The sequence below is a fragment of the Phyllopteryx taeniolatus genome, chromosome 20 (assembly GCF_024500385.1).
Source record: "Phyllopteryx taeniolatus isolate TA_2022b chromosome 20, UOR_Ptae_1.2, whole genome shotgun sequence".
NCBI classification, from domain to species: domain Eukaryota; kingdom Metazoa; phylum Chordata; class Actinopteri; order Syngnathiformes; family Syngnathidae; genus Phyllopteryx; species Phyllopteryx taeniolatus.
This window is the reverse complement of record NC_084521.1, coordinates 7,060,061-7,083,942: the sequence shown is the minus strand read 5'-3', so window position 1 is coordinate 7,083,942 and position 23,882 is coordinate 7,060,061. Positions and strand designations below refer to the sequence as shown.

Below are 23,882 nucleotides of genomic sequence, written 5' to 3'. Positions count from 1 at the left end.
ACTGAGCTCTTGAAAATATGCATGCAATAAGAAAATAATGGGAGTATTTAAAAAAAATAATGATAATAATTCATGCAACGACTTCATGTTTCTCCCTATTGTGTTCGTTTAACACTATAAGTTTATTCTGGTGGTTGTTGTTTGCAGCGGTTGACCTCACACTGAGAGTTATTTCAACTCAGTTGTGCTTCTCGTGTGTCCAAATATGCTGAGCAGAATATTGAAACCAGATCTCAGTGTGATGCAGTGCGCATCGACAACCACGATATATACAGTGTGTATATATATATATAATGTATAATATTATATATAGGGATATATTTCTAAATGCATCCACCGTGTCGTGTTCGTGCAAGTGTACCGTGTGTGTGTGTGTGTGTGGGGGGGGGGGGGGGGGTCAATGGACTGACACGGCATTGTTAAATAGAGTCGAAAAAGTCATTTTCGCGTCATCCCCCGGATGTAATAGTCCATGAAAAGGGAAATATGAATACATTTCAATATATTTCCAACGAGATGGTGCATGCACCCCCCACCACACACACACACACACACCTTTTTCTCCTTCATTTTCTCTTCGTTTTTGACACACACATGGCATCTCTCGTGTTGTTTTTACTATTTGCTCACCGAAGAAAACCTTTTTCTTTTTTCTTTTTTCCTCTTTCCCCCCCCCCCCTCTTTTTCCCCCTCTTTTCTTGGGTGTCCGTGCAGTGCTGACAAAGACTTGACACATGCACGGTGATCACGACGTGATCTTTGGCTGCCTAATGGGCCGCTCAAGCAAGCTGCAGACAAACAATGACCCAAAAAAAAAAAAAAATGGGGGGGGGGGGGGTTCACTTTTCATGCTTTTCATCCAACGCTGCAACCCCACCTATAAATCCACGCGATCCCACAAACGGAAATGAATTACATTGCAAAATGAGATTCCCCAACAATTAAGTAAGGCCAATTTATGTTGTTATTATTATTTTTTTTTTTTTGTATATACACAAGAGGAACAACCGGCGTGATTAATCGATTTAATTTGCACATTACTGCGGGGCACAAGTGTTGGATGTTAATTTGGATAAACTGAAAGAAGGGGGGTGATCGGGTAGAAGTGTGTGTGCGTGTGTGTGTGCGCGTGTGTGTGTGTGTGTGTGAATGTGTGTGTGGTTATTGACTGTCACTGTAGTAGTAAACACACAAGCTGGCTGCTGTCAATTGCTCGATCTTGCACGTTTACCTTAAATCAATCAAGCGTTTCCACCTTAACCTTTAAAATTCATAGTTGTTGTTTATTATTACTTGGTTTTAAAAAAAAATCTGTTTGTTTTTTTGTACAAATGACAATAAGCAAAAAAAAAGGAAGTGTTTTACATTTTTTAAAGTTAGTGTCTGCAGTGCTTTCCCTCAATCAACCCCAACGCATTTTTTTTTTTTTTTGCATTTGCATTTGCATTTTTTTAATCGTTGTATATAGTACGAAAATGTATCCAAACATTTTTGTTGTTGTTGACTCGAAACTAAATTTGACAAACGAGCGCATTTCTCCATAAATACCGACCACTTCTAAAAACATGCGGATAAATATGGAAAATTGAGCTAGTTATACATGAATATTGATAATAATAATACTTCCTTTCAGACAACACAGGTAACTTTTTTTGTGTATATTTATCACGTATACATAATAAACAGGTTGACACGGAATTGTTCAGGCTTTTTTTTTTTTTTCACTATTAGAGACGATTTCGTCGACATGACATTTAAATAACAACAAGGATTAAAAGTGTGCTACTCCAACTGGACCTTTTGGACGAGAATGCTGCACTGTGGGCTATACATGATGGGAAAACAGAACCAAAAACAACAACAAAAAAAAAGCACATTTAATACTATAGGAAGTCGCTTAAGCTCGACGTTGTAATACTGGGGATCATTCACATTTGGTACACGACTAGAACATTCTTTTCAGTGGCGTCTATTGTCCATATATGAAGGGAGCACATTTATTTCTTCACAACCCCCCCCCCCCTCCCCTCCCCTCCCCTCGCTTATGGTATTTACAAAATACAATATTCCATTTTTTTTTTTTTTTTTTTCATTTTGGTTGTGATATGTACAAAAACAATTCCCCCTCGTTTCCCTCTTTTTGCAACGTGTGGAGCAAATAAAGAAAAGTTTGGCTCCTTCTTTTCTTTTTCTTTCTTTTTTGGTCCATGCATTCTTTCAGTCCACGCTCCAAAAAGTCTTTGCAGTCCAAAGAAAAAAAAGAAAATCACTTTTTCCAAATTTCTTTTTCACCCCCCCCCCCCCCCCCCCAAATAAAAATAAAATAAAAGCAAAAAAATGTTTTTTTGTTTTGTTTTACACGTACCATTCATTGAAATTGGACGTGAGCGCGCTGCTGTGGCTGCCGGTCGCGGTCGTGGTGGTGGCGGTGTGGTGCTGCACCGTCCCGGGGGCCGTCGGCGATATGGAGCTGCCGCTGCTCGGGTTCTCCGCGGACGGGGACACGATGGTGGGGGGCGTGGACGACTCGTACCCCGAGCTGGCCGCGGGGGAAGGCTGCGAGCCGGGGTTACTCGATTCGTGGACCTAGGAAACCCCCACCAAAAAAATATATATATATCTATATATCCTTCAAAATATTTATGGTTTTCTTGCATGGACATTAGTTAAAATAATGCGTTGTAGTTAGAAAAAAAAAAGTCTTAAAAGTGCAGACAAAATGTTTTTCCCAGCTGATAAAATGCATGATTTCTTTTTTTCCCACTGGTGGGCCTTCTTACCTTCATGTGTTTGCGCAGCGAGCTCGGGTGCGTGTAGGACTTGTCGCACATTTTGCACAAGTAAGGCTTGTCGGACGTGTGCACGTGCATGTGTTTCTTCCGGTCGCTGCTGTTGGCGAAGCGGCGGTCGCAGCCGTCGAACTCGCACTTGAACGGCTTCTCACCTAAATGATGATCATTCCAAAAATAAAATAAAAAAAGATGTAACATTGTGGGTGCATTTCTGTTGAAGGTGATGCAAAACTGCATGCAATAATGAGCTTGTCCCCGATGTTTTTATTTATGCATTTTGCTATTAATATCTCGCAGACTTTGAATGTGGGGGGTGGGGGGGGGGGGGGGGGGAATGTTTTTTTTTTTTTTTTTTTTTCTCTCCTCCTCCTCCTCCTCTCTCCTCTTTCCGTCGGTGCAATCTTACCCGTGTGCGTCCTTTTGTGGATTTTGAGGTTTTCCGAGCGGGCGAAGACTTTGCCGCAGCCGGGGAAGGGACACGGGAAGGGCTTCTCGCCCGTGTGCACGCGGATGTGATTGACCAGCTTGTACTTGGCCTTGAAGGGCTTGCCCTCGCGTGGACACTCTTCCCAGAAGCAGATGTGGTTGGTCTGCTCGGGCCCCCCCACGTGCTCCACGGTCAGGTGTGTGACCAGCTCGTGCATGGTGCTGAAGGTCTTGTTGCACGACTTCTTGGGGCTGGCCAGCTGCTCCGGCTCGATCCACTTGCAGATGAGCTCCTGCTTGATGGGCTGCCGCATGTAGCGGAAGAAGGCCCCGGCGCCGTGGTGCGCCGCGGCCATGTTCATGTTCACGGGGCCGTAGCCGTGCAGCTGCGTGGACGCGTAGTCGGAGCGCGGGCTCGTGACGTGGCCGTACTGCTCGGCCGCGCGGCCGTACACGTCCCCGGTGAAGCCCAGGCGCATCTGGCCGTTGGACGACGCGTGGCCCGCCGCCTGCTCGTGCAGCCCGGGGAAGAGCAGGTGGCCCGCCGCCTCCGAGTGTCCGTGGGGCCCCGCGGCGAAGCTGCCCGCCGCCGAGGCGAAGAGGCTGTGCTGCGCGCTGGCCGCCTCCCCGAAGCCGCGGTTCCTGAACAGAAAGTCCCGCGTGGAGTTGAAGGCCGCCGTGGAGTAGGAGCCGACGTGGCCCGGGTGGTGGTGGTGGTGGTGGTGGTGGTGGCCCAGGGCGGCCGCCGCCGCGTAGCCGGGCGCCTGCGAGGAGAACGCCGTCTGCTCGTGGGAGCCGTGGTTGATCTTGAAGGCGCCCATGCCGTCCGCGAACGGGTTGATGCCCAGCGCCACCTCCCGCTCCGTCACCTCGCCTGCGGAGTGGTGCCGCGTGGAGCCGAATGTCGTCACTCCTATGGCGGGGTACTGGGGTCCGGCGTCCAGGAGCATCTTCACTCGCTCGGTCTCGACGCGCGCCGACACGACTGAGGACACGGGTGAAAAAATCACGCACAGATATTCTTCCTCCCGCCCCCCCCTCGTTCTTTTTCCACTTTCTCTATCTCTGCTCAACTCCCCCCGAAATCCACCCGAGTCTTGTTGACTTTCTAAGGCGCCCCTATCGCGCGCATCTTGCGCCCACGCACCCACCCCCCCCAAAAAAAAAAAAAAACACGTGAGATTGTCTCTCTGTCGTTTTGCTTTTTTGGACGCTTTATCTCCCCGTGGCGCGACTTTCACCTCGTCGCTCAGGCGGTGAGCTGCAGACTGATCGTCGCAATCATTCCTGCAGATAAATGAATTGCAAAGACAACACGGTCCAACCCTGATGAATGGGGTGGGGGGTTGCGCGGGCTGGTCACGTGAGGGGCCCCAGCCGCTCGCCTATTGGTCGGCCTCAGCAAGCCCCCCCACCTCCCCTCAATAACATCCACTCACCAAGTAACAATCCACGTAGCAAGACGATTGGCCTCTTTGCCTCATCAATACATGTAGGATTTTTGTTTGTTTGTTTTTTTTGCGGGGATTGCAAATAAAAAAAAAATGACAACATTTTTGGCGTTGACATGAATACAGTCAAACTCGAAACCAACCTGCATCTTGTTTATCCCTTCACAGTTGGCAATATTTACACATTGCCCAAAAAAAATCATAATGACGTCATATTTGAGCACTTTCGGAAAACGCCATTTTTAGCAGGTACATTGTTGTTGTTTTTTTTTTTTTACTTTTTAAAATTGATTTTGCAGTTAAAAATGATTTGCAGTTATGCTGTTAGTCTAACAGTGAGCTTTCCTTTCAATATATTTCTCGCGGTTTCATCGTTTCTTTTCTTGATATAACAAATCACTAACCAAATGGGCTACACGTTCCCAAAAAGTGTGAATCACGTCTTTTCCTAAACTTCCTATGTTTGTTTGTGAGAAATATCTCCCTGCTTACCAAAAAGGGTCCCTTTCCAGTGGGCAGCACATTCCCAAAAGGTGTGCGGGACGTCTTTTCATGAACTTCTCCCATCTTTTCCTAAACTTTCCACATTTTTGTGAGAAATGAACTCCCTTGTTACCAAAAACGGTTCCTTCGCAATGGGCTGCACTTTCCCAAAAGGCGTGTTTCATGTCTTTTCATAAAACTTGCCATTTTCTAAACTTTTCATGATTTCTTGGGGGTGGCAAAATTGTTCCCTTGCTCCCAGAAATGGTTCCTAAAAGCTGTGCATCAAGTATTTTCCGAAATTTTCCACCTTTCTTTGGGAGAAATTGCTACCCTGGAACCAAAAAGGGTTCCTTCCCAAAAGGCATGTAGCACACATTTTCGTAATGTTCCCACCTTTCTTCAGAGGAATCACTCCTTTGTTACCAAAAATGGTTCCTTCCCGATGGGCTACACATTCCCAAAAGGTTTGTATGTGTGTGGCATTTACTGCTCCTGTGGGCAATCTCCCCCTAAAATAAAATACTATTTAAAAAAACAAACAAACGGGTAACATAGACTTGAGCGTCCATATTGAAGCATTCCGCCTTCCACCTGGACTCTTCATCCATAGGCCGGCTACTTTGGCCTAGAAACTGTAATGTGTGTGTGTGAGTGTGAAAACCTTGTGGGTTGTCGAATTTATCAAGTGGGATTTGCGGCAGGAACCTGCGGCTGCCCCGGAGTTCAAGAATCCACATGCAGGCGGTTTTTTTTTTTTTTTTTTTTTTTTTTTTTTGCCATGCGAGCCATTAAAAGAAAATCGACTCCACACACACTCTACAAGCCACTGTCCACAATACATTTATTTTCAACATTATATCATTTTTAAGGTGCAACCTGATTCGAAGGTACGACATAGTTTGTTTTTATACATGTTTTACGTTGCCTTTTATACAAAATGCATATGACTTTATGTATATATTGAAATAGTCATTGCATTGCATGCTGAAATAGAGTAAAAGTTATTATACCTAAAAGTGCAAACAAAACAAGCTTGAAGTTTATCAAACTGAACCTATTTGGATGATTCTATTTGAATTTTAAAGTAAATATTAGCCTCAAGTTGACATTGTTTGCAGTTTGTTTTCACGGCCAAAATAATGAACATCCGCTCAAATAAACTCCTCACTCACTTTGGTAATATAGATCTCCTTCGAGAAAAAAAAACAGGAAACTATTCCTTTTCCTGTTTTCTCCTATTTGATTAGACAAATTAACATGTCAAACATGGCTGACAGCGTCCAGCTACACTTAAAAAAGTGAGTCACTCTTTATAGGGGGGATGGCTCACAAAATTGTTTATCAAGCTGTTTTGGAGAGTGCGTATGCGTGCCATGCAAAAAAAAACAAAAAACTGTGGACGAACTACTTGTGATGCACGTTCAATTTACATTATAGAATCGGATGATTTCCCCATGCATTTTACGTAAATATACACTGTGCAACTTTACATCTCAGATTGCGTTTTTGGAGCTTTATAAGAGCACGTTGAATGCGTATTTCGAGGCTCGTACAAATATCCATAGAGGGGAAAAAACGACTTTTTTACCCTATGCTCCGTTCTCATCTGCTCAAAAATGCCTCGTTGAGTCTCATTCCAAAACAGAACGCGGCGAACAAGTTCTGCTTTTCCATCGGCTGAGTTCTTTCGTACTCGCTCGCCGTTTTTCTTTTTGAACTTTTTTTTTTTTTTTTCCCTTTTTTCCCCCCTCTCCTATCCCCTCATGCAGCCTGCACAGGCACCACCTCCTCTGGCAACCATCTGCTGCTCGCCGTCGCCTCGGCTCCGACGCGGTCAAACCAAATTAGCCCGGCTCATGACAACAGGTCCTCTACGTTACGTGTTTGTTTCCATTAATTTCATTTTTTGGGGGGGGGGGGGTGGGGGGGAGGAGGGGCGTCTTTGAAGGCTGAGCGTGCGGATCCAATCGAGCGGAAGCCCAAAACCGGAGGATTTTAATGCAAGCTCGGCTGCCTTTAATGCTTTGGGACCATCCTGGTTTTAAAGGTGACTTTTCCGTTGGCAAGTATTTTAAAAAAATGAAGATATCACGGCGCAATTTGACCGGGATTTACATTTTTTAATCCCGTGAAATAAAGGTGTGGCATCTCCGATTTTTAAAATTGTTTCAAATTTTTTTATTCCTCTGCAAAAGAAGAGAATCCGCAATGTATCCTGATTAACTTACCCTCTTCTTTTACATTTTTTTTTAATGCTACAATAACGCTTTGCATAACTCGCCCCCCACCTCTTGGTGTCGCCTGAAGGCACCGCGCATGCGCACCACTCATACCCCCCGCCCCCCTCCCCCTCGCTGGCTTGTCACCATTTTTCTTCTGGTTGGAAAAGTGTCACCGGTGACGTCAATCAGCCGCCTCTGACCAATTAGAGAGCGGCCCGATTGTTGTGCTCGGCGGGCTGCGAGCGCCCACCGCGAGCCGCTATTCTCTATCAAATGCGTCCTGCTGCCCAGCGAACGTTGCCCCGCCGCTAGACGCAACTTTAAAAAGTTTATTATTTTTTTCCCCCCTTTGAATTGCGATTAAAACATATTTGTCATCATTACTGTTTTGCCCGCTGTCAAGTGCAAAAAAGAAAGAAAAGAAAAAAAAACCAACTCCAAAAATTCGGGTAGTAATGAGCGCCGATGCGCTGGGAAGCCCCGCGATGGACCCTGCCTTCTCCAAACGGAACGCGGCGCTGAGATTAGTTGACTTGGCGGGGGCTCACCACCACCACCTCCACCACCATCATCATCATCACCGCCACCCTGCCCCTCCGAGCGTGACAGGCTTCCCGGGGTTCGGCAGCCATCCGCACTCAATGGCTCACGTGCACCCCGGGGAGATGACTGCGGAACCCCGCCTGGGGCCGAGTCCATTCGGGCCAGAACACATGGGGCACACGGCGGCCCTCAAAATCAGCCCAGCCCATCATTATCCCCTGCACCATCACCAGCAGCACCAGCCTCAGCACAATCATCACATGGCAGGCCACAGCGAAGTGGTCTCCGGTCCAACGGGAGCTTTCGGGGCGACGCCGATGCCCTACTCGGGTATGACGCACCCGGCCCAGGCTCTGACCGCAGGTAGGGACTTCCTCCGAGCCACGCCGGTTCTGGCCGACCACCACCACCACCACCACCACGCCGCCGCCGCTTCTTCTCACCACGGAATGTTTGTCTCGACAACAGGTAGCTACCCCGCGCACTACGGCCACGACGCCGGCAACCATGCGCTCTTCTCCGGGCTGCACCAAGAGCAAGCTCCGGGCGGCCAAATCCGCTTGGGACTACCGGGGGACATGTACGTGCGCTCGGAGCACTTGTCGGCGAGCACCCGAGCCGACGCCTTCTACGGAGGGCTCAATCTCAACCTGGGCGCGCACCCCGCCCACCACCAGCACCACCACCACCAGCACCACCCGCCCCACGGAACCGGCGCCTTCTTCCGCTACATGCGGCAACCCATCAAGCAGGAGCTCATCTGCAAGTGGCTGGAGCCCGGAGAGAACCGCTGCGCCCGGACCTACAGCACCATGCACGAGCTGGTCACGCACGTCACCGTGGAGCACGTCGGCGGGCCCGAGCAGGCCAACCACGTCTGCTTCTGGGAAGAGTGTCCACGCGAGGGCAAGCCCTTCAAGGCCAAGTACAAGCTGGTCAATCACATCCGCGTGCACACGGGCGAGAAGCCCTTCCCGTGTCCCTTCCCCGGCTGCGGCAAAGTCTTCGCTCGCTCGGAAAACCTCAAAATCCACAAAAGGACGCACACAGGTTAGTTTTTCCACCAATTTAGTGCTTTTTATGGCAGTCAGTCATTTTGGGTGTTGTGGTTTTGAGTTGGGGGGAAGGGGGGGGGGGGGGGGGGGATCATGGCAGCTCACTCATGCGTTTGACGCTTGGACCTCTTGTTTACACCTCAGTACAAAAGAGACGTGCACGTCTTATTAGTGACCCCACCACTCATTCACATACACCCCCACCGCCCCCCACCCCCCACACACCACTTTTAAGGTTGCCACTGTCATGTGCAGACACTTGTTGCCTGCTTTATCGCAATGACACCAACACTCCTACGACTGAATGTCACTGGTGTGCAACCTGTGGCATGGTTGCCCATATATGGCCCCAGTCCAGACAAAATCGTTGTTACAAAAGTCTAAATATTCAACACATAGGCACAACAAACAGATGGCATCGTATTTTTCATCAAACTGGACTTAGAAAATTTAAGCGGCTGCTGATGTACGCGTTGCTGTTTATCTTAGATTATATGCATAGACGGTTAAAAATATCCCCTTTTAAATTATCATTTGGGACTAAAAGAAAAATAAAAAATCAGTCAACATGCATGGGTGTGCAACTTGTGGCATGTGGATTATACATGGCCCCCCAGTGCATTTGATCCAGACCACACCATCGATTATAAAAACCTGAACATTTAACTTAACTGAGCCAAGTCACGTATTTTACATTCGAACAAAATGTCAAGGCGCACCACCAAGATAAAATGGCACAAAAAAGTGCATGCACATTGTTAATTATTGGACCTTCTGCCATCTAGTGGAAGAGCATTGAATTATTCTGCCTTTCACTATAGGTCATCGGCATAGATAGATGAATTCTGATGCGAGGGATAGGCTGATTATCAGAGGCTATATTCAGCATTATGACGCATATAGGCATCGGCCGATAACAGATCCATTTAAAACTGAGTGAACTTCAGGAAACTATTTATTTCAATTTTCAGTTAACGTTATAAGAATAGCTGCTGAGCCTGGGAGCTCACTGCACTTTGGTTTGAATTTTAAAATAAAAGTATTGTCTCATATATATATTTTTATTTTTTTATTTTTTGCGCTTTAATATGCTTAAAGGCATTTAAAACAAGTGTTGGAGTTTGTATCATTCAAAAATTTGATGCCAATATTTCCCCTTTTACCGCAAATAAATATCAGCTCCAAATATCAGTTACTTGACTACGAATCATCACCGTGAAAAAAAAAAACGTATCGATCCGTCGCTCAGCGATATCTTACGTGTAGTAAATGAGCAAATTTTGGACCGTTAATGGGTTTATATTATATGATAAGCACAGGTGGCTGCAAATGTAATCTACTAAAGTATATTAGCTGCAACTAAATGAATAGAATGATAATCACCATGGCTCATCCTTGCCCACAATATCCCCCTAAAGTCAACATGGTGGTGTGCAACCTGTAGCATGTGGGCCATATATGCCCCCCAGCACATTCGATCCAGACTAAACCATTTATTGTTATAAAAGTCTGAACATGTAACCCATAAAATGTCATGATAAACATGTGTGGCATCATATTTTTCATAAATCGTGAGGACTGTATAAAAGTCAAAGGCTTCTGTTGGTTGGGGTCCTCCAACACGCCTGCTTTTTATATTACATTAGGCAGCTGCAATTATCACGAGTTCAAAAAACCCTACAGCATGGCTTGTCTTCGTCCACAATGTCCTTCAGTCAACATGCAGGGCTCACACCAGCGGTGTAGCGTATGGGCCCACCATTGCAAAGACCATCAACCATCAATTAATGTAAAAACGTGAGCATTTAACCCACTGTAAAATTCAAGAATTTGAACTTAATTCATTTTCAACATTTGTGGCATCATATTTTGTCATCAGATTGGTGCCTGGAAGAATATAAAACTCAAATGGGTCCCGATGGGGGAATTAAAAGCTTCTTTGCCAAACCTTTTATATTAAATTGCCAGCATAGGTGGCTGGAAATACCGCCTGAGTGAACAAAAACAAAAACAAAACCTCCTCAATATCCCCAATAATATTTTGTCATAAAATTGGTCCTTGGAGGCCTTTGTGAAACTCTAATGGCTCGTGATGTGAAAAAAAAAAAAAAAGCTCTACCACCCCTGCTGTTTATACTAAATTATGAGCATAGGCTGCTGCAAATACAACTTGAATAAAATAAATAATTTAAAAAAATATAACTAGGCTTGTCCTTGTCCAAAATGTCCCCAATCATATTTTTCATAAAATTGGTACTTTTGTATTTACGTAATAAAAATTATAATTATTAATATTATTATTAGTTGTATTGTTTAACCACTCTAACATCTAAAATTTTCCTCTGGGAATCAATAAAGGATGTCTTTATCTTAAAATACTGAATAAGAAAAAAGGTCCTTTACAACCCCTGCTGCTTATACTATATCACAAGTATAGGTGACTGCAAATATTGCCTGACTTTAAAAAAAAAAAAAAAAAAAAACCCTCCCTGTCAACATGCATGGTGGGGTCTACCAGTGGTGTGCAACCTGTGGCATGTGGGCCATGGAACGGCCCCACCACAGCATTTGATTTGTCCCTTGGGTAAAACCAAGTATTATAAAAGCCATTAACATTTACCCCGTAAAAATGTTAGAATACACATTTGTTTTTTATTTTCATAAAATATAAAAAACTCAAATGGTAAAAAATGTTCACCATCCAAATAATCTACATGTCTTGTTCCTTTGTTGTGGCCTCAAAATGTTGAGTCAGACTGGCTACACACACACACACACACACACACACACTTAGTGCACGCCTTATGCATTATTCATATAATTTGCTCACATTACCTAAGTACAAATCTGTTAAATAAATTTGACTCCCGAGGGGCCTAATGCTCCTTTATTTTGAGTGTATCATGTTTAAAAGCCCAAAAGTGTGGTTATGATTGAGGTGGTGTAAGTGGAGGAGGGGAGAGGGTGGCTTGGCTGCCCCTGGGGTCTTGCCTGCTCCTCCACGCTTTCTTGTACTACACTAATATCCTTGATTGGCTCTCTCAACCCAACAGCTGAAGGTCAAATTGATATTCAAAAAAGCGCAAGTGTAATTAGACAGGCCCAATTACATGTGCTCAGAAAGCCTTCGTGGAGGAGCAAGAGTTGATTTCTGCAGCCTAATTTATTCACACTGTCCCACACCGTGTGTGTGCGTGCGTGTATGTGTGCGTGGGCGTGTGTATGTGTGTGTGTGTGTGGTTATTATAAGACCATGTTGGGCCAGGTTTATTTGCATTGTGCAAGGTGTGAAGCACAGCTCACATACTTTATTATGTTAAATCGTTTTTTCAACACACACGCACACACACACACACACACACACACACACACTCACTCACTCACTCACTCAGAGGACAGTGGGGTTGAAGGATATTGACGCTTGTTTCCATGATGTGAATTTAACTTTTTTTTTCATCTTTTTTTCCCATATTTATATATTTATATTATTTCTAGTTTTTTTAAAACTTTATTTTCAATTCTAACATACTTGCACCACCCATCCATCCCTTTTCTTTACCGCTTATCCTCAGTAGGGTTGCGGGCTGCTGGAGCCTATCCCAGCTATCTTCGGGACCCTGAACCGGTCGCCAGCCAATCGCAGGGCACATAGAAACAAACAACATTCGCACTCACTTTCACACCTACGGGCACTTTAGAGTCTTCAATCAACCTACCACGCATGTTTTTTGGGATGTGGGAGGAAACCGGAGTGCCCGGAGAAAAACTTGCACCACCCTGCATGCTCAAATATTTATGATCTTAATGTTTTGTGTGGTAATATCGTAAATGTATTTTGTAATTCTTTTTGGGTGTTTTTGTTTTTTCTTAAATGTGTGTTGTTGTTTTTTTAAGTTTATGTAGCCATTATTCCACAAATCAGTAGTACATAAAGTTGCAGACTGAAGCCAAGGGTTATATTGTCTACCCTTTTAACATGATAATACATATTTGAGTTAATTTGTTATTTTTTCTATACTAACCATGCATGTTGACGTAGTCCACTATGGTATAAATGGTATATATTTTACATTTGTATATTTCATAGTTTATCATTTTTTCCCTATTTTTTAAAATAGTATTCTGTAGTCAGTTTTTTCTAATTAATACATTAATTTAAAAAATGTTTGCTGCACATTTGTGTTCTGTGCTAACATACTTGGAGCCTGTATGTTTAATATTTGGAATGCCACAAATGTGAAACTTGATAATAGTTTAATTTTGCCTTCATTTATCCCAAGGGGCACCATTTAATCTTTTTTTTTTCTTTCAATTCTTATGGTGGACCTTATAGCAAGGGTGGGCAACCTAGGGGTTGTGGGATGTATATAGGTCCGCGAGAGCATTAGATGCAGTCCACTGAGTAATTTTTAAAAAGGTTAGTTGTGGAAGTAATTTTCACTTTTTTTTTGTTGCTGTATTTCTTTTATATTCTCAATTACACCTTGCACGTTTAGCTATAATTTATCTTAATATAAAAAAAATATATATTTTTCAATTTTTTAATTTGCAGTCCATGACTTCACAGATTTTTGTTTGTAGTTTATAATCACTGTTTTCTATGCAATAGAGAACAAAACATACAATCTATCCACAACCATAGCATTTAATGATGAATAAATTGCATATTTATTTATTATTTAGTTTGTTTTATTAGTTATTTTAGTATATTTTTGGGTTTTGGCAGTTTTTGTTTATTTTAAAGAACCAAACAAACTATCCCGTCACAACTGTAGCACTTAACGATGTCTAAATTGGCCCGTGGGCTAAATACGCGACGGTATGAACATTTTTATCCGCTCCACCGTGCAACTGTAAAGTTAGTTTACAGAAAGTTCCAAACCCACGTTTAACCCCAAATGCTTTTAACATATCCCAAACATTTGTTGCATTTAAAAAAAATAAATCGTTGGCTTGGTTAAATAATTACCCAAATCAGTGATTCTCTATGTGCGGTGCTCCCTCTAGTGGTACACAGAAAACAATCATTGGTTGAAATGTTCTTATTGTGTGGTGACAAACATTTAGTTTTCCGGTAGGGTACATGTGTTAAGTACAATTCACTTGTATTTAACTTTGAAGTTCAACACATTTGCATTTCATCATCACTTTTTCACACAATATATTTTGTTTAAAAATTAAGTTGTTTTTTTTTTCATGTGTGTAGGTGCAGTGTTAACGTTCAAACTGTGCATAATGATACAGTGTCTTACAAAAATATTCAATATACTTACATTTTTACTATACATTTTTGCCTATACTGCGTTTTAATGTTGTCCATTGTGGTGGTACTTGGAGAGCTAAGTATTTTTTTTCGGTGGTATTTAGTGTAAAAAGTTTGAAAAGCACCACCTTTGCAGAAGACTGACTTTTTTTTCGTTTGTTTGTTTGTCGGACGTGTGACGGTTGCAGGTGAGAAGCCGTTCAAGTGCGAGTTCGCCGGCTGCGACCGCCGCTTCGCCAACAGCAGCGACCGGAAGAAGCACTCGCACGTGCACACGTCGGACAAGCCGTACAACTGCAAAGTGCGCGGCTGCGACAAGTCCTACACGCACCCGAGCTCGTTGCGCAAACACATGAAGGTGCACTGCAAGTCCCCGCCGCCGCTCAGCTCCGGCTACGACTCGTCCACGCCGTCCCTGGTGTCCCCCTCGTCGGATCCGGGCCGCGAGCCGCCGCCGCCGCCGCCGCCGCCACCGTCGGCGGCGCCCGGAGGCCCCCCACACGCCGGCTCCTCCGCCAACCTGAGCGAGTGGTACGTGTGCCACAGCTCCGGGGCCAGCGGCGCCCACAGTGGACCCTCCACGCCGGACTCGGCCACCGAGGACGAGCCCCCGTACAGGAACCGGGACCCGAGGGATAACTTTTAGTCTCGCTGCCAAAAAGAGTGACTTTTTTAAAAGACACAATAAACACAATTTTTTTTTTTTTTTTTTAATGGAGCGATTCGTGTTCAAATCATGTGTGGACTTTGTGGAACATTCATGTAGTGCAGGCAGAGGTGGGCAAATTGTTGGTCTCAAACATTTGATATATATAAAATATATATTTTTAAAATGACACATGGGCCAGGTAATTGGTAGATGAAGGAAAAAAAAGTTTTTTTTTTTAAATTCTTATTAAATAAACACAATCTTATATGTTTTACTTTTTGGTCGATGAAGATGACGTGAAAGTGAAAAATTATGTATGCTCTTTGCGGCTTTAAAAAATATATTTTTTTTAATCAACAGACTACATAATTTACACTTTTTGACAAATGTGCCATGCATGTTATTTGTATTTGAGATTTTTAAAAAAGTAAAATATATAAGATTAAGTTAAAAACAAGTTAAAAAATAAAATAAAATATGTAAGATTTTGTTTATTTTGTAAATATTTATTTAATAAATATCTAATCTTATGTATTAAAATGATGGGCCAGGTCATTCGTTGATGAGTTGGGAAAAAAATTTCTAAGATTTTTTTTAAAACTCTATTTTAAATTTCCTTTTAATGTAGAAATGTTTTAAAATAAACAAAATCTTATATTTTTTTCCTTTTTTTTGACAGCTGGGTCAGGTCATTTGTGTATGAGGTGAAACAAGGGAAAATATAGATTTTATTTTAATATTAAAAAAAGACATCTTGCATATTTCATTTTTTTTTATTTTAAAAGTATTAAGAAATGATTTGTTCAAGAGTTTAAAAAAGTTAAATATATATTATACATTCATTTTATGAATATTTTGAAAATAAAATATTTTTCTTATCATGTAAAAATGACCTGACCCGTTTGTCCGTTAAAATCAAACATCTCCCTTTACACAATTCATTCTTATAGTTTAATTATAGTTTGTTGACCAACCAATTAAAAATGCAAACATATGATTTTTTTAACCAATATTTTCATTTTATTGTTTACATAAGACAATCAAGGAACTATTGAATAAGAAATAAACATTGCTAAGAAATTAACACTACATTTTAATTAACCAATTTTAGAAAAAAAATGGTCGAATGAATGGATTTTTAAAAATATATACATGTAAAGTACTCAATGTAAAAGTTCATTGGCCCTGTATGTGGTCCGCGGGCCATACTTTGCCCACCTCGACGTTGACTTTTAGCGCATGCTTTGTGTGTGTGTGTGTGTGTGTGTGTGTGTGCGTGTGTGTTTTTATAAAATTGTAGTCCCATTTTTTTCTCTCTTAATTTATTTTTCAATCTGGTTTTGTATCCAAGAACCAAAGTGCACGTTTGAAAAACTCATCGAGGCCAAAATGTACATTTTGTAAATGTTGTCCATGTTTGGTAATTTTGTACCCAAACGTTTTTTTGTTTTTGCTTTTTGTTTACATTGAGCTGGTTTTGTGCAAAGGCTCGTCCAGCGAATTCATTTGATATACTGAGCGTGAACGTGAACACGGTTTAGTGGCTTTTCTACGAATTAATGTCCTTTAATTATTTTTTTTGTTTTGTCCCCCCCCCTCGCCCCCCAGCATCGAGCAGCACTCACAATTCTTGTACTGAACTGCCTTGTTATTTGAGTATTTTGCATAAACCTCGCCAAATAAAAGTGAAGTGCTCCTTTACATTGGAGTTTTCCAATGTTCTTTTTTCAACTGAATCTGTCGTTCGGCTGCCTTTTTTCTTCTTCTCAACCTTATGACTCGCACTGATTTTTTTGTAATTTGTTTTTTCTTCTGAAAGCAAATGTCGTGGTGTTGTCTTATTTAAAAATATATTTTACTGCTGCAGTATTTTTTTAATTTTTAATGCAGAAATGTTTTAATTGTAGTCTTTTTTTCAGAAAGTGTTTTTTTTATTGTTGCCGTTCAGGTCTTGTTTATTTTTTTTTTTTTTTGAAGAAAGGGACCTATTTCGTGTCTTATTTTCTCGAATGTAATTTTGCATAAATGTATTTATTTCTCAAAAGAGTGTGTTGTCGTTTTTGTTATTTATTTTCCATATAATTTAGTCTTAGTGTTAGGTCTTATTGAGTTTTTAGGTATCTTAGTATTGTCTTTTTTTTTGCAGAAAGGTATTTGTAAGTTTCGAGCCTTCATGATTTCTTTTTGGCTTAGTGTTTTTTGCTGTTTATTTTTGTGTTCATGCATTTATTGCATCTCAAACTGTGTGCTTGTGTGTACGCGTTGTCGCGCTTTTTTTGTAGCGCGTGCCTCAGAACCGGTCTGTGTGAGATTTGTTTTGGGCAAAATAATTTTTTATGTATCTTGTTTAAGTCTTTCAGGTTATTTTTTATCGTATTAATGTTAGCAGAAAAGTACTTTTTGTTTGGTAAAAAAATCGAGTTTTTAGAAAGCAGTCGTCTGATTTGATTTTTGGTGTTTGAATTTTGTGTGTGTGTCTGTGTGTATTTATTTGTTGATTTTATTTTCTATGCAGTTCGCGCGCGTGCGTGTGTACGTGTTAAAGGGTGTTAACTTGTTCTCCTCGTCGTCGTGGTGGTGCAGGCAGACACTCGCATGCCAAGCAACACTAACCGCTGATCCGGACTTCAAAGTGCATCGAAATACAAAAGGAGCACTTTTTTTTCTTTCTTCCCTTCTCTTTTTTTTGTGCCAGCTCCCTTGTGTTGTTGTGACGGCGCATCCTCACGGTGCATTAAGATTTCTATGGCAATGGCCGAGTCAAACTGCAATGATAAGTCTTGGAAGTGTTTGGAGTTTTTTTTTGGGGGGGGGGGGGGGGGCAAGTCCGCCGACTCAAAGGCGTCTCTTGCAAAGAATGTAATATTCGCATCCCCATGGGGTCGGAAACGCTAATCTACGTCCTTTATGTCGGACTAGAAAAGAGAAAAAATAGACCTTTTCCTCCCCCGTAACATAATAGACTTGTGCACCTATGGTTATATTTTAACTTCAGTGCTCAAACTGAACTTTTTGTTTTGTTTTGTTTTGGTCTTGGGATACTTAAAATACATTTAAAAAAAAAAAACAGACTTAGTGGAAGTGGGTGGAAACACTGTCTTGGCCTTGAAGTGCGTGACTGTGTGCGCTTTGTGCAGCGAGCAAATAACATAGATGATGCTTTGATTCCCACACACACACGATATAAGATAGTTGGATCTCAATTGAAAAGTCTCCTTTGAAGTGCAAGTTACTATGAGAGGCTTTGTGCTGGCTCCTCTCTATTATTTAACCCAGAAACAAAAAAACAAAAAACCCTTTTAGTTCCACTTGTCAACTCGGTGCACGGAGTTAAAACACGTACGCGTGCACACGCGCGCGCGCGCGCACCCAGTGACGAGTGGGGAGTTGAAAACACGCCGTGTCAATTAGACACGGCAATCTTTGCTCCCTTTGAAAACGTCTCTTAATTCGAAATGTACGGAAGAATGATGGCCTTGAATAGCAGGGCCAAGCTACTACTCACAGCGTAGTTCGTAAGTCGGAACGCGTCTTTACCTTCCTCCGAAGGCATTAGTAAAGAGATAAATAGAAAAGATCTGCAAAACAGTATGGCGCTGTTCGTAAACCGAGGACTCACAATGTTTCGAGAAGTGGATGCCGCCAAAAAATGTAATCAGGGCTCCCGTTCGTAACCTCGAAACCATGGATGTGGGTACTGTCGTAAAACGAGGAGCCCGACTGTTTTGGGAAGAAAAAAATATATTACGGTGCCATAATGAAAATGGTCATTGGGGCTATGGTTCGTTACCTCGAAACCGTGACTGTCGTAACGTGTATGTTACTCGTGTGTGTGTTTTTGTGTTACACTTCGTGCAGAATAGACACAGACGGCCACTTCTTTAGGTACACCTGCACCAAAACAAAGTCAAAAATAAAAACAGACGTAATACATGAACATATATACCCCCCCCCCCCCAAACAATAGACGTATATCTTGCCATGTTGTGCATCTTTCTCTATGTTTTAAATGTATTTATTTTGAGTCAGGCGCAATTTGCAGCTGCCTTTATGTTTATAATATAAAAAGCAGGGATAGGGGACCTGTTTCCCTAACAGGGGACCTTTTCATTTTTTTTATTGTTATGTATTACAAGTCCCCCGAGGGTCGTAATGGATTTATGAAAAAAAAATATGATGCAGCAAAGGTTTAGTGTATATGAGTGAGTTGTCTATGAGAAAAAAATACGTACTATTTTTGGCCCACGTGTCCAATGAGCTCCAATGTATTTGTATATTGCTTGTTAAAAAAATAGAATTCGTTTAAAAAAGCTACTTCTTCAAAATCATACCACCATTAATAAACAGTGTGGCTTGCAGGTGTACCTAATGAAGTGTCCGTCCTTCAATCCATCCCGAGGCGCATTTGAGTGTGAAATATCATTTCTTTTTGCAAAGTAATAGAGGCGCTAACCCCACTTCCGGAAACTGTCCGGCATTATTGAACAAAAGCCATTTTAATGGGGGTGGGGGGGGGGGGGGGGGGGATTAGCAGGCGAGGAGTATTAAAAAAAAAAAAAAAAAAGCCCCCGCCCTCCTCTCTTCCCTCCCTCGCTCCTCCATCAGCACCTCGAGCAGGTCAATAATTACCAAGGAGGAAGAGAAGAAAGGAGACATGCAGGTGCAATGCAAAGGAGCACGTGCACCGGAAGTGCTGCTGCTGCTGCTGGTTCGAGCAGGACAAGATTTTTTTAATTGTTGAATGTCTGATGAAGAATTTGGCATTATGTATTTGCACAAAGGCCGCATGGAGTGCAGAAGTCTAACTACATATATATATATATATATATATATATATATATTCTATTTTTAATGTAAAGAAGCATTAGAATATACCACTATTGTTATTTTTTATATGATTATTCTTAGCTATGTGACATTAAAAAAAAGTTGTTTTTTTTTTTTTTTCGTCGTTTTATTTCTATTGATAAAGTTGCAGGCTCACACTCATTTGTCTCGTTGACACGTTAAAATGAGAACTATTATGACATTTCTTTGGTCAGATTAAAAAAACAAACAAACAGTTGTTTGTATCACTTTGGTGCACTTTTTTTACACTTGCAGAATCGTCATTTTTTAAAAATACAAATGTGATTTTTAAAAATCACTAAATATTTTCATTTTATTTTTAACTTCTTAACTTTATATACTACAAAGTGATGCAGTAAATAATCCCTGTAGTTATTTTCCAGTCTCGTGTTTCTTTTAAGTAAAAAACAAAAAAACAACCAAAGCATTTAAATGTATTTTTAAGACACACGTGGGTAACATTGTTTAAATATTTTACTGTAATGACATGCTGTATTACCTTCTATTGCCCTAAATTCGATAAGGAAGCATGCATATTAAAAAAAAAAAAAAAAAAACATACTGTCTAAAATCACACGCGGTATTGTAAAGTTAAAGTCCATTTTGAAAAGTTATGTCATCACTAATGACGTGAGTGTGCGCGTGTGCGTGTGCGTGCGTGCTGGTGAGTTTCCAAAAGGACTTCGCGAGATCACACGCTCGTGCTGCACTGGCAAGCAGCAGCCTCCCACCACCATAAAGATTTATGTGCACCTTTTACGGCGAGATTAACTGGATTGCACGCACGGAGAAAAGGAAGCACGAATTGAATTCAATCAAGTCCACTCCACTACTGGACCATTCCCATGCATCCCTGCTGACCACAAGGGAGAAACATGCGTACAGGGGTCCTCGGGTTACGACGACGTTTGTACGGCCACATTCGGCCCATGCACTGAGCATTTACGTGATCAAGAGTAGATTTGTTGCATTCATTTAGCTTTTTTTTTTTTTTTCTAAAATTGATTGAATTAAAAGGTCATTTGATTCATTTCTTTAAAAAAAACTTTTATCTCATTTAATAATTGTTTGACTTTCTGTAATTTATATTAAAAAAACAGTAAAATAAATACAATGGAGATATTCATATAAAATGTAAATTTTTTTCTATAAAAAATCTATTAATTTCTACGCATGAAGTCAAAAAAATAAAACCTTTTGGTTTGTGAAAAATTGGTAAATTATACTTTTTCAAGTGATATAATTAAAAACACTGATTATTGTATGAAAATAACTATTTTACTAATGTAAAATAAAAATTTTAACTTAATGTATAAATACAATAACATTCTGGTAACATTAATTAAGCATTATTGATAAATACTAAGTTACTTAGTTATGAAATACATTTTATTTATTTATTTATTCATTTTGAATCTCGCATACGAATGATCTGGCCCATCTGAACGGATTCTCCATGAAAAAAAAAATTGGTGTCATCTCTTCTTAAAACACACTTTCTCATATATCAGCTTATATGTGATATCATCTTTTCCCTTATTTTTTTTCCCCTTTGGATCTAACTTTTAACGGAACTACGATTGATCCCTTAACAGTTTGTATTTCTTTTTTGGGAGATTTTTATGTTTTTTTTCCTGTTCTGCCAAAGCATTTTGTATTCCTCCCCGATATCGCAGGTTGGTTTTTTTTAGCGGTCATTTTTTTGTACTTATTGTAATGCCCTTGTATGTGGGGAAAGGAGAGCTACGGTCACTTTATTGAACGCCAACCCCAACATTAAAAGTTTTAAAACATGGTTCACCAATGTTATTATTACTCTTATATCTGTCCTATTTAAAAAATGACGTGGTCCTTGAACATATATGATTACCCAGTAGTAAAGTCATACCGTTTGAAACATTGAAATACCGCAACGCTAAATTGTACTGACTGTAAGTCGAACACGTTCTCACTAACCTAACGCAGTAGAAACGTCAAACTGTTCGTATCTTCGCGGCGATGTAAGTCGAGGACATACTGATAAAAAGTCCAAACGAGTCCTCCCCATCAGCTCACATGTCAAGCAATGTCGTTCGTAACATCGGATGTCAGAAACACACGGTCACTTATCACTAACCAAATCTAACGAAGTAGTTGCAAACCTTTAAATGTTTATCGGCACCGTCGTAAATCGACAACTGAAAATACATTCTAACGACCCCTCCACATACAGCGTCCCGTATCGCTATCCTACTGTAATGCAGTCGCAAGGTTCAAAAGTTCAAAATGTCATCTATCGGTAACTTCGTAAGTCGAGGACCCCATTCAACGACGGCGCGATACGCCTGCTGCCCACCGGCCGCCTGTTGCCCACCTGCATGCCCCTCCTCTCAGCTGCCGCTCCATTGCGCCCTTTTAGCTTCGATATTAGCGGACGTCGTGTACAGTGGACACAACATTAGATACGGTCCAAACACAGTACGGCAAACCCCCGCTATATCGCGGTTCGGTATTTCACGTTTTTTCTTTTTTTTCAGTGTTATTCCAGCGTTGCTACAGTTGTCATTCTATTTATTTTTAATACTGTTTCACCATATTTTTGTATTTTCCATTGCTCTTGCTGTCTTGCAACATCACGTGTTTAAATGTGTTTGTATTGTTTCAAAAGTGTGTTTAAAGACCTTCAAAATACCATAAATGTTATAAAACAGGGTGTATTTAATATTTGTATTTCGCAGATTTTCACTCATCGAGTGAGGGGGGGGCTGCTGTATACAGTCAGGCCCAATGACAGATTTATAACCAAATCAAAACTGTGCATCTTAGTCATCGAAAACAAAAAAAGTCATCTAAAGTGTCACTTAAAAAAAATTCAAAACTTCCCTATTTGTCTCGGTAAAGTATTTGTTGGTCTTTGTCTGGGAAAGCTGCTACATAACGATAGAAATAGAAATGTAATACAACTTTTTTTGTGCCATTGTGTCAATTTTTTATATATATTATTTCTCGCACAATCAGGATTCTTTTTTTTTACAATCAGAATTTTTACATTTTAGTTTCAAATTGTATTTGTATTTATTAGCAAATAACTGAAATCATGAAGTGATCAAATAAAAACAGTGTATGAGCATAATGTTACATAAGCACTTTCCCCCCCACCCTTTTATTAACCTTTTCCTTTACATCTTGCAGAATTTGATCTTGTAATCAAAAGTATTTTTTTTTTATCAAACTTCTTTTTTTAAATCTTATATCTATAATGTAATTGGCCTGAGAAGACATAGTATAACTACATTTTTAAAAATGGAATGCATTTACTGTTTAGCCCACGCCCACTGCAGAATTAGATGTCAGTGCTTAATCCAACTTGATTTGTTTTACGCTTCATTTACTTCTATTATTTCCTGTATGAATCCTGCAGAATCAGCTGCTTTACCTTTTTAAGAATTCCTATTTAGACCATGTGGAATAATGTTTTATTTATTTATTTTTTAAAGTAGAAATGTAAAAAAAAATAAAAAAAATAAAAATAAATAAATCACATGAACTTTACACAGAGGGTCCACTCTGGCCTCAGTGGGAATCCTTCTGTCCTTTTCCCCATACGGTGTGACCTGGAAGTGGTTGACATGCAAGCAAATGAAGCGTCCGATATAGAGGAGAAAGAAAGAAAGAAAGCAAGAAAGAAAAAGATTGTAAAGGAGGAGGAGGAAAAAGAAGAAGAGTCCCAGCGACGCAGCCAAAGCCATAAAGGCGTAAGTGCTCGCGATAAAAAGAGACAGCGTATCATCATATATCAACATAAGCCATGAGCATTATGGGATATGAATCATTGCTTTATGTGCACTATTTCACACGTCACATTGTAAAAGGGGGGGGGGGGGGGAAAGCCAACACTTTACATGAATGCATCGACTTTTGGGGTTCATTTCGTTACCTCCTGCAGGAAAAAAACATTACACACTATGTACATGCGCTTTTTTTATTTTATTATTATTTTTGAAATATTCGCCATAAATTGGCACGCAAATGAAACGGCGGCCGGGCGGGGCGACCTAATGAAGACGCGCGTGACGGCGTCTTTTAATACGCTCTATTAACTATTATTATAGTGATGTCAGGACACCGCTGGCTGCCCGTTACCACACGCCGATCACCTGCTCGGAGG

The 23,882-nt window shown here is 41.1% G+C and overlaps 2 protein-coding genes across 3 annotated transcripts; one reads left to right on the top strand and one right to left on the bottom strand.

Annotated features, from left to right (window-relative positions):
* Positions 1-1,643: 1,643 nt before the first annotated feature.
* zic1 (zic family member 1 (odd-paired homolog, Drosophila)) lies at positions 1,644-5,886 on the bottom strand. The gene is made up of 4 exons (XM_061758392.1): positions 5,162-5,886; positions 3,199-4,203; positions 2,781-2,944; positions 1,644-2,586 (listed from the first exon to the last, which is right to left on the bottom strand). The coding sequence occupies exons 2-4, from the start codon at positions 4,166-4,168 to the stop codon at positions 2,356-2,358; spliced, it is 1,365 nt and encodes a 454-aa protein (XP_061614376.1). The 5' UTR covers positions 4,169-4,203; positions 5,162-5,886; the 3' UTR covers positions 1,644-2,355.
* Positions 5,887-6,745: 859 nt separating this feature from the next.
* Positions 6,746-16,623, top strand: zic4 (zic family member 4). Of its 2 annotated transcripts, XM_061758391.1 has the most exons (3): positions 6,746-8,283; positions 8,389-8,970; positions 14,427-16,623. In XM_061758391.1, exons 1-3 carry the CDS (start codon positions 7,833-7,835, stop codon positions 14,882-14,884), a joined length of 1,491 nt encoding a protein of 496 aa, XP_061614375.1. In that variant the 5' UTR covers positions 6,746-7,832; the 3' UTR covers positions 14,885-16,623. The 2 variants fall into 2 exon arrangements, with proteins under 2 accessions (XP_061614375.1, XP_061614374.1); XM_061758390.1 differs by having other exon boundaries at positions 6,746-8,970.
* Positions 16,624-23,882: the final 7,259 nt, after the last annotated feature.

Bases quoted from the DNA above. Each gene is read 5' to 3' on its own strand.
- zic1 (XM_061758392.1), bottom strand. From the start codon at position 4,168: ATGCTCCTGGACGCCGGACCCCAGTACCCCGCCATAGGAGTGACGACA. The intron at 2,945-3,198 runs GTAAGATTGCAC...ATCATCATTTAG, and splicing joins CCACAAAAGGACGCACACGG to GTGAGAAGCCGTTCAAGTGC. The intron at 2,587-2,780 runs GTAAGAAGGCCC...GGGGTTTCCTAG, and splicing joins CGCTGCGCAAACACATGAAG to GTCCACGAATCGAGTAACCC.
- zic4 (XM_061758390.1), top strand. From the start codon at position 7,833: ATGAGCGCCGATGCGCTGGGAAGCCCCGCGATGGACCCTGCCTTCTCC. The intron at 8,971-14,426 runs GTTAGTTTTTCC...TGACGGTTGCAG, and splicing joins CCACAAAAGGACGCACACAG to GTGAGAAGCCGTTCAAGTGC.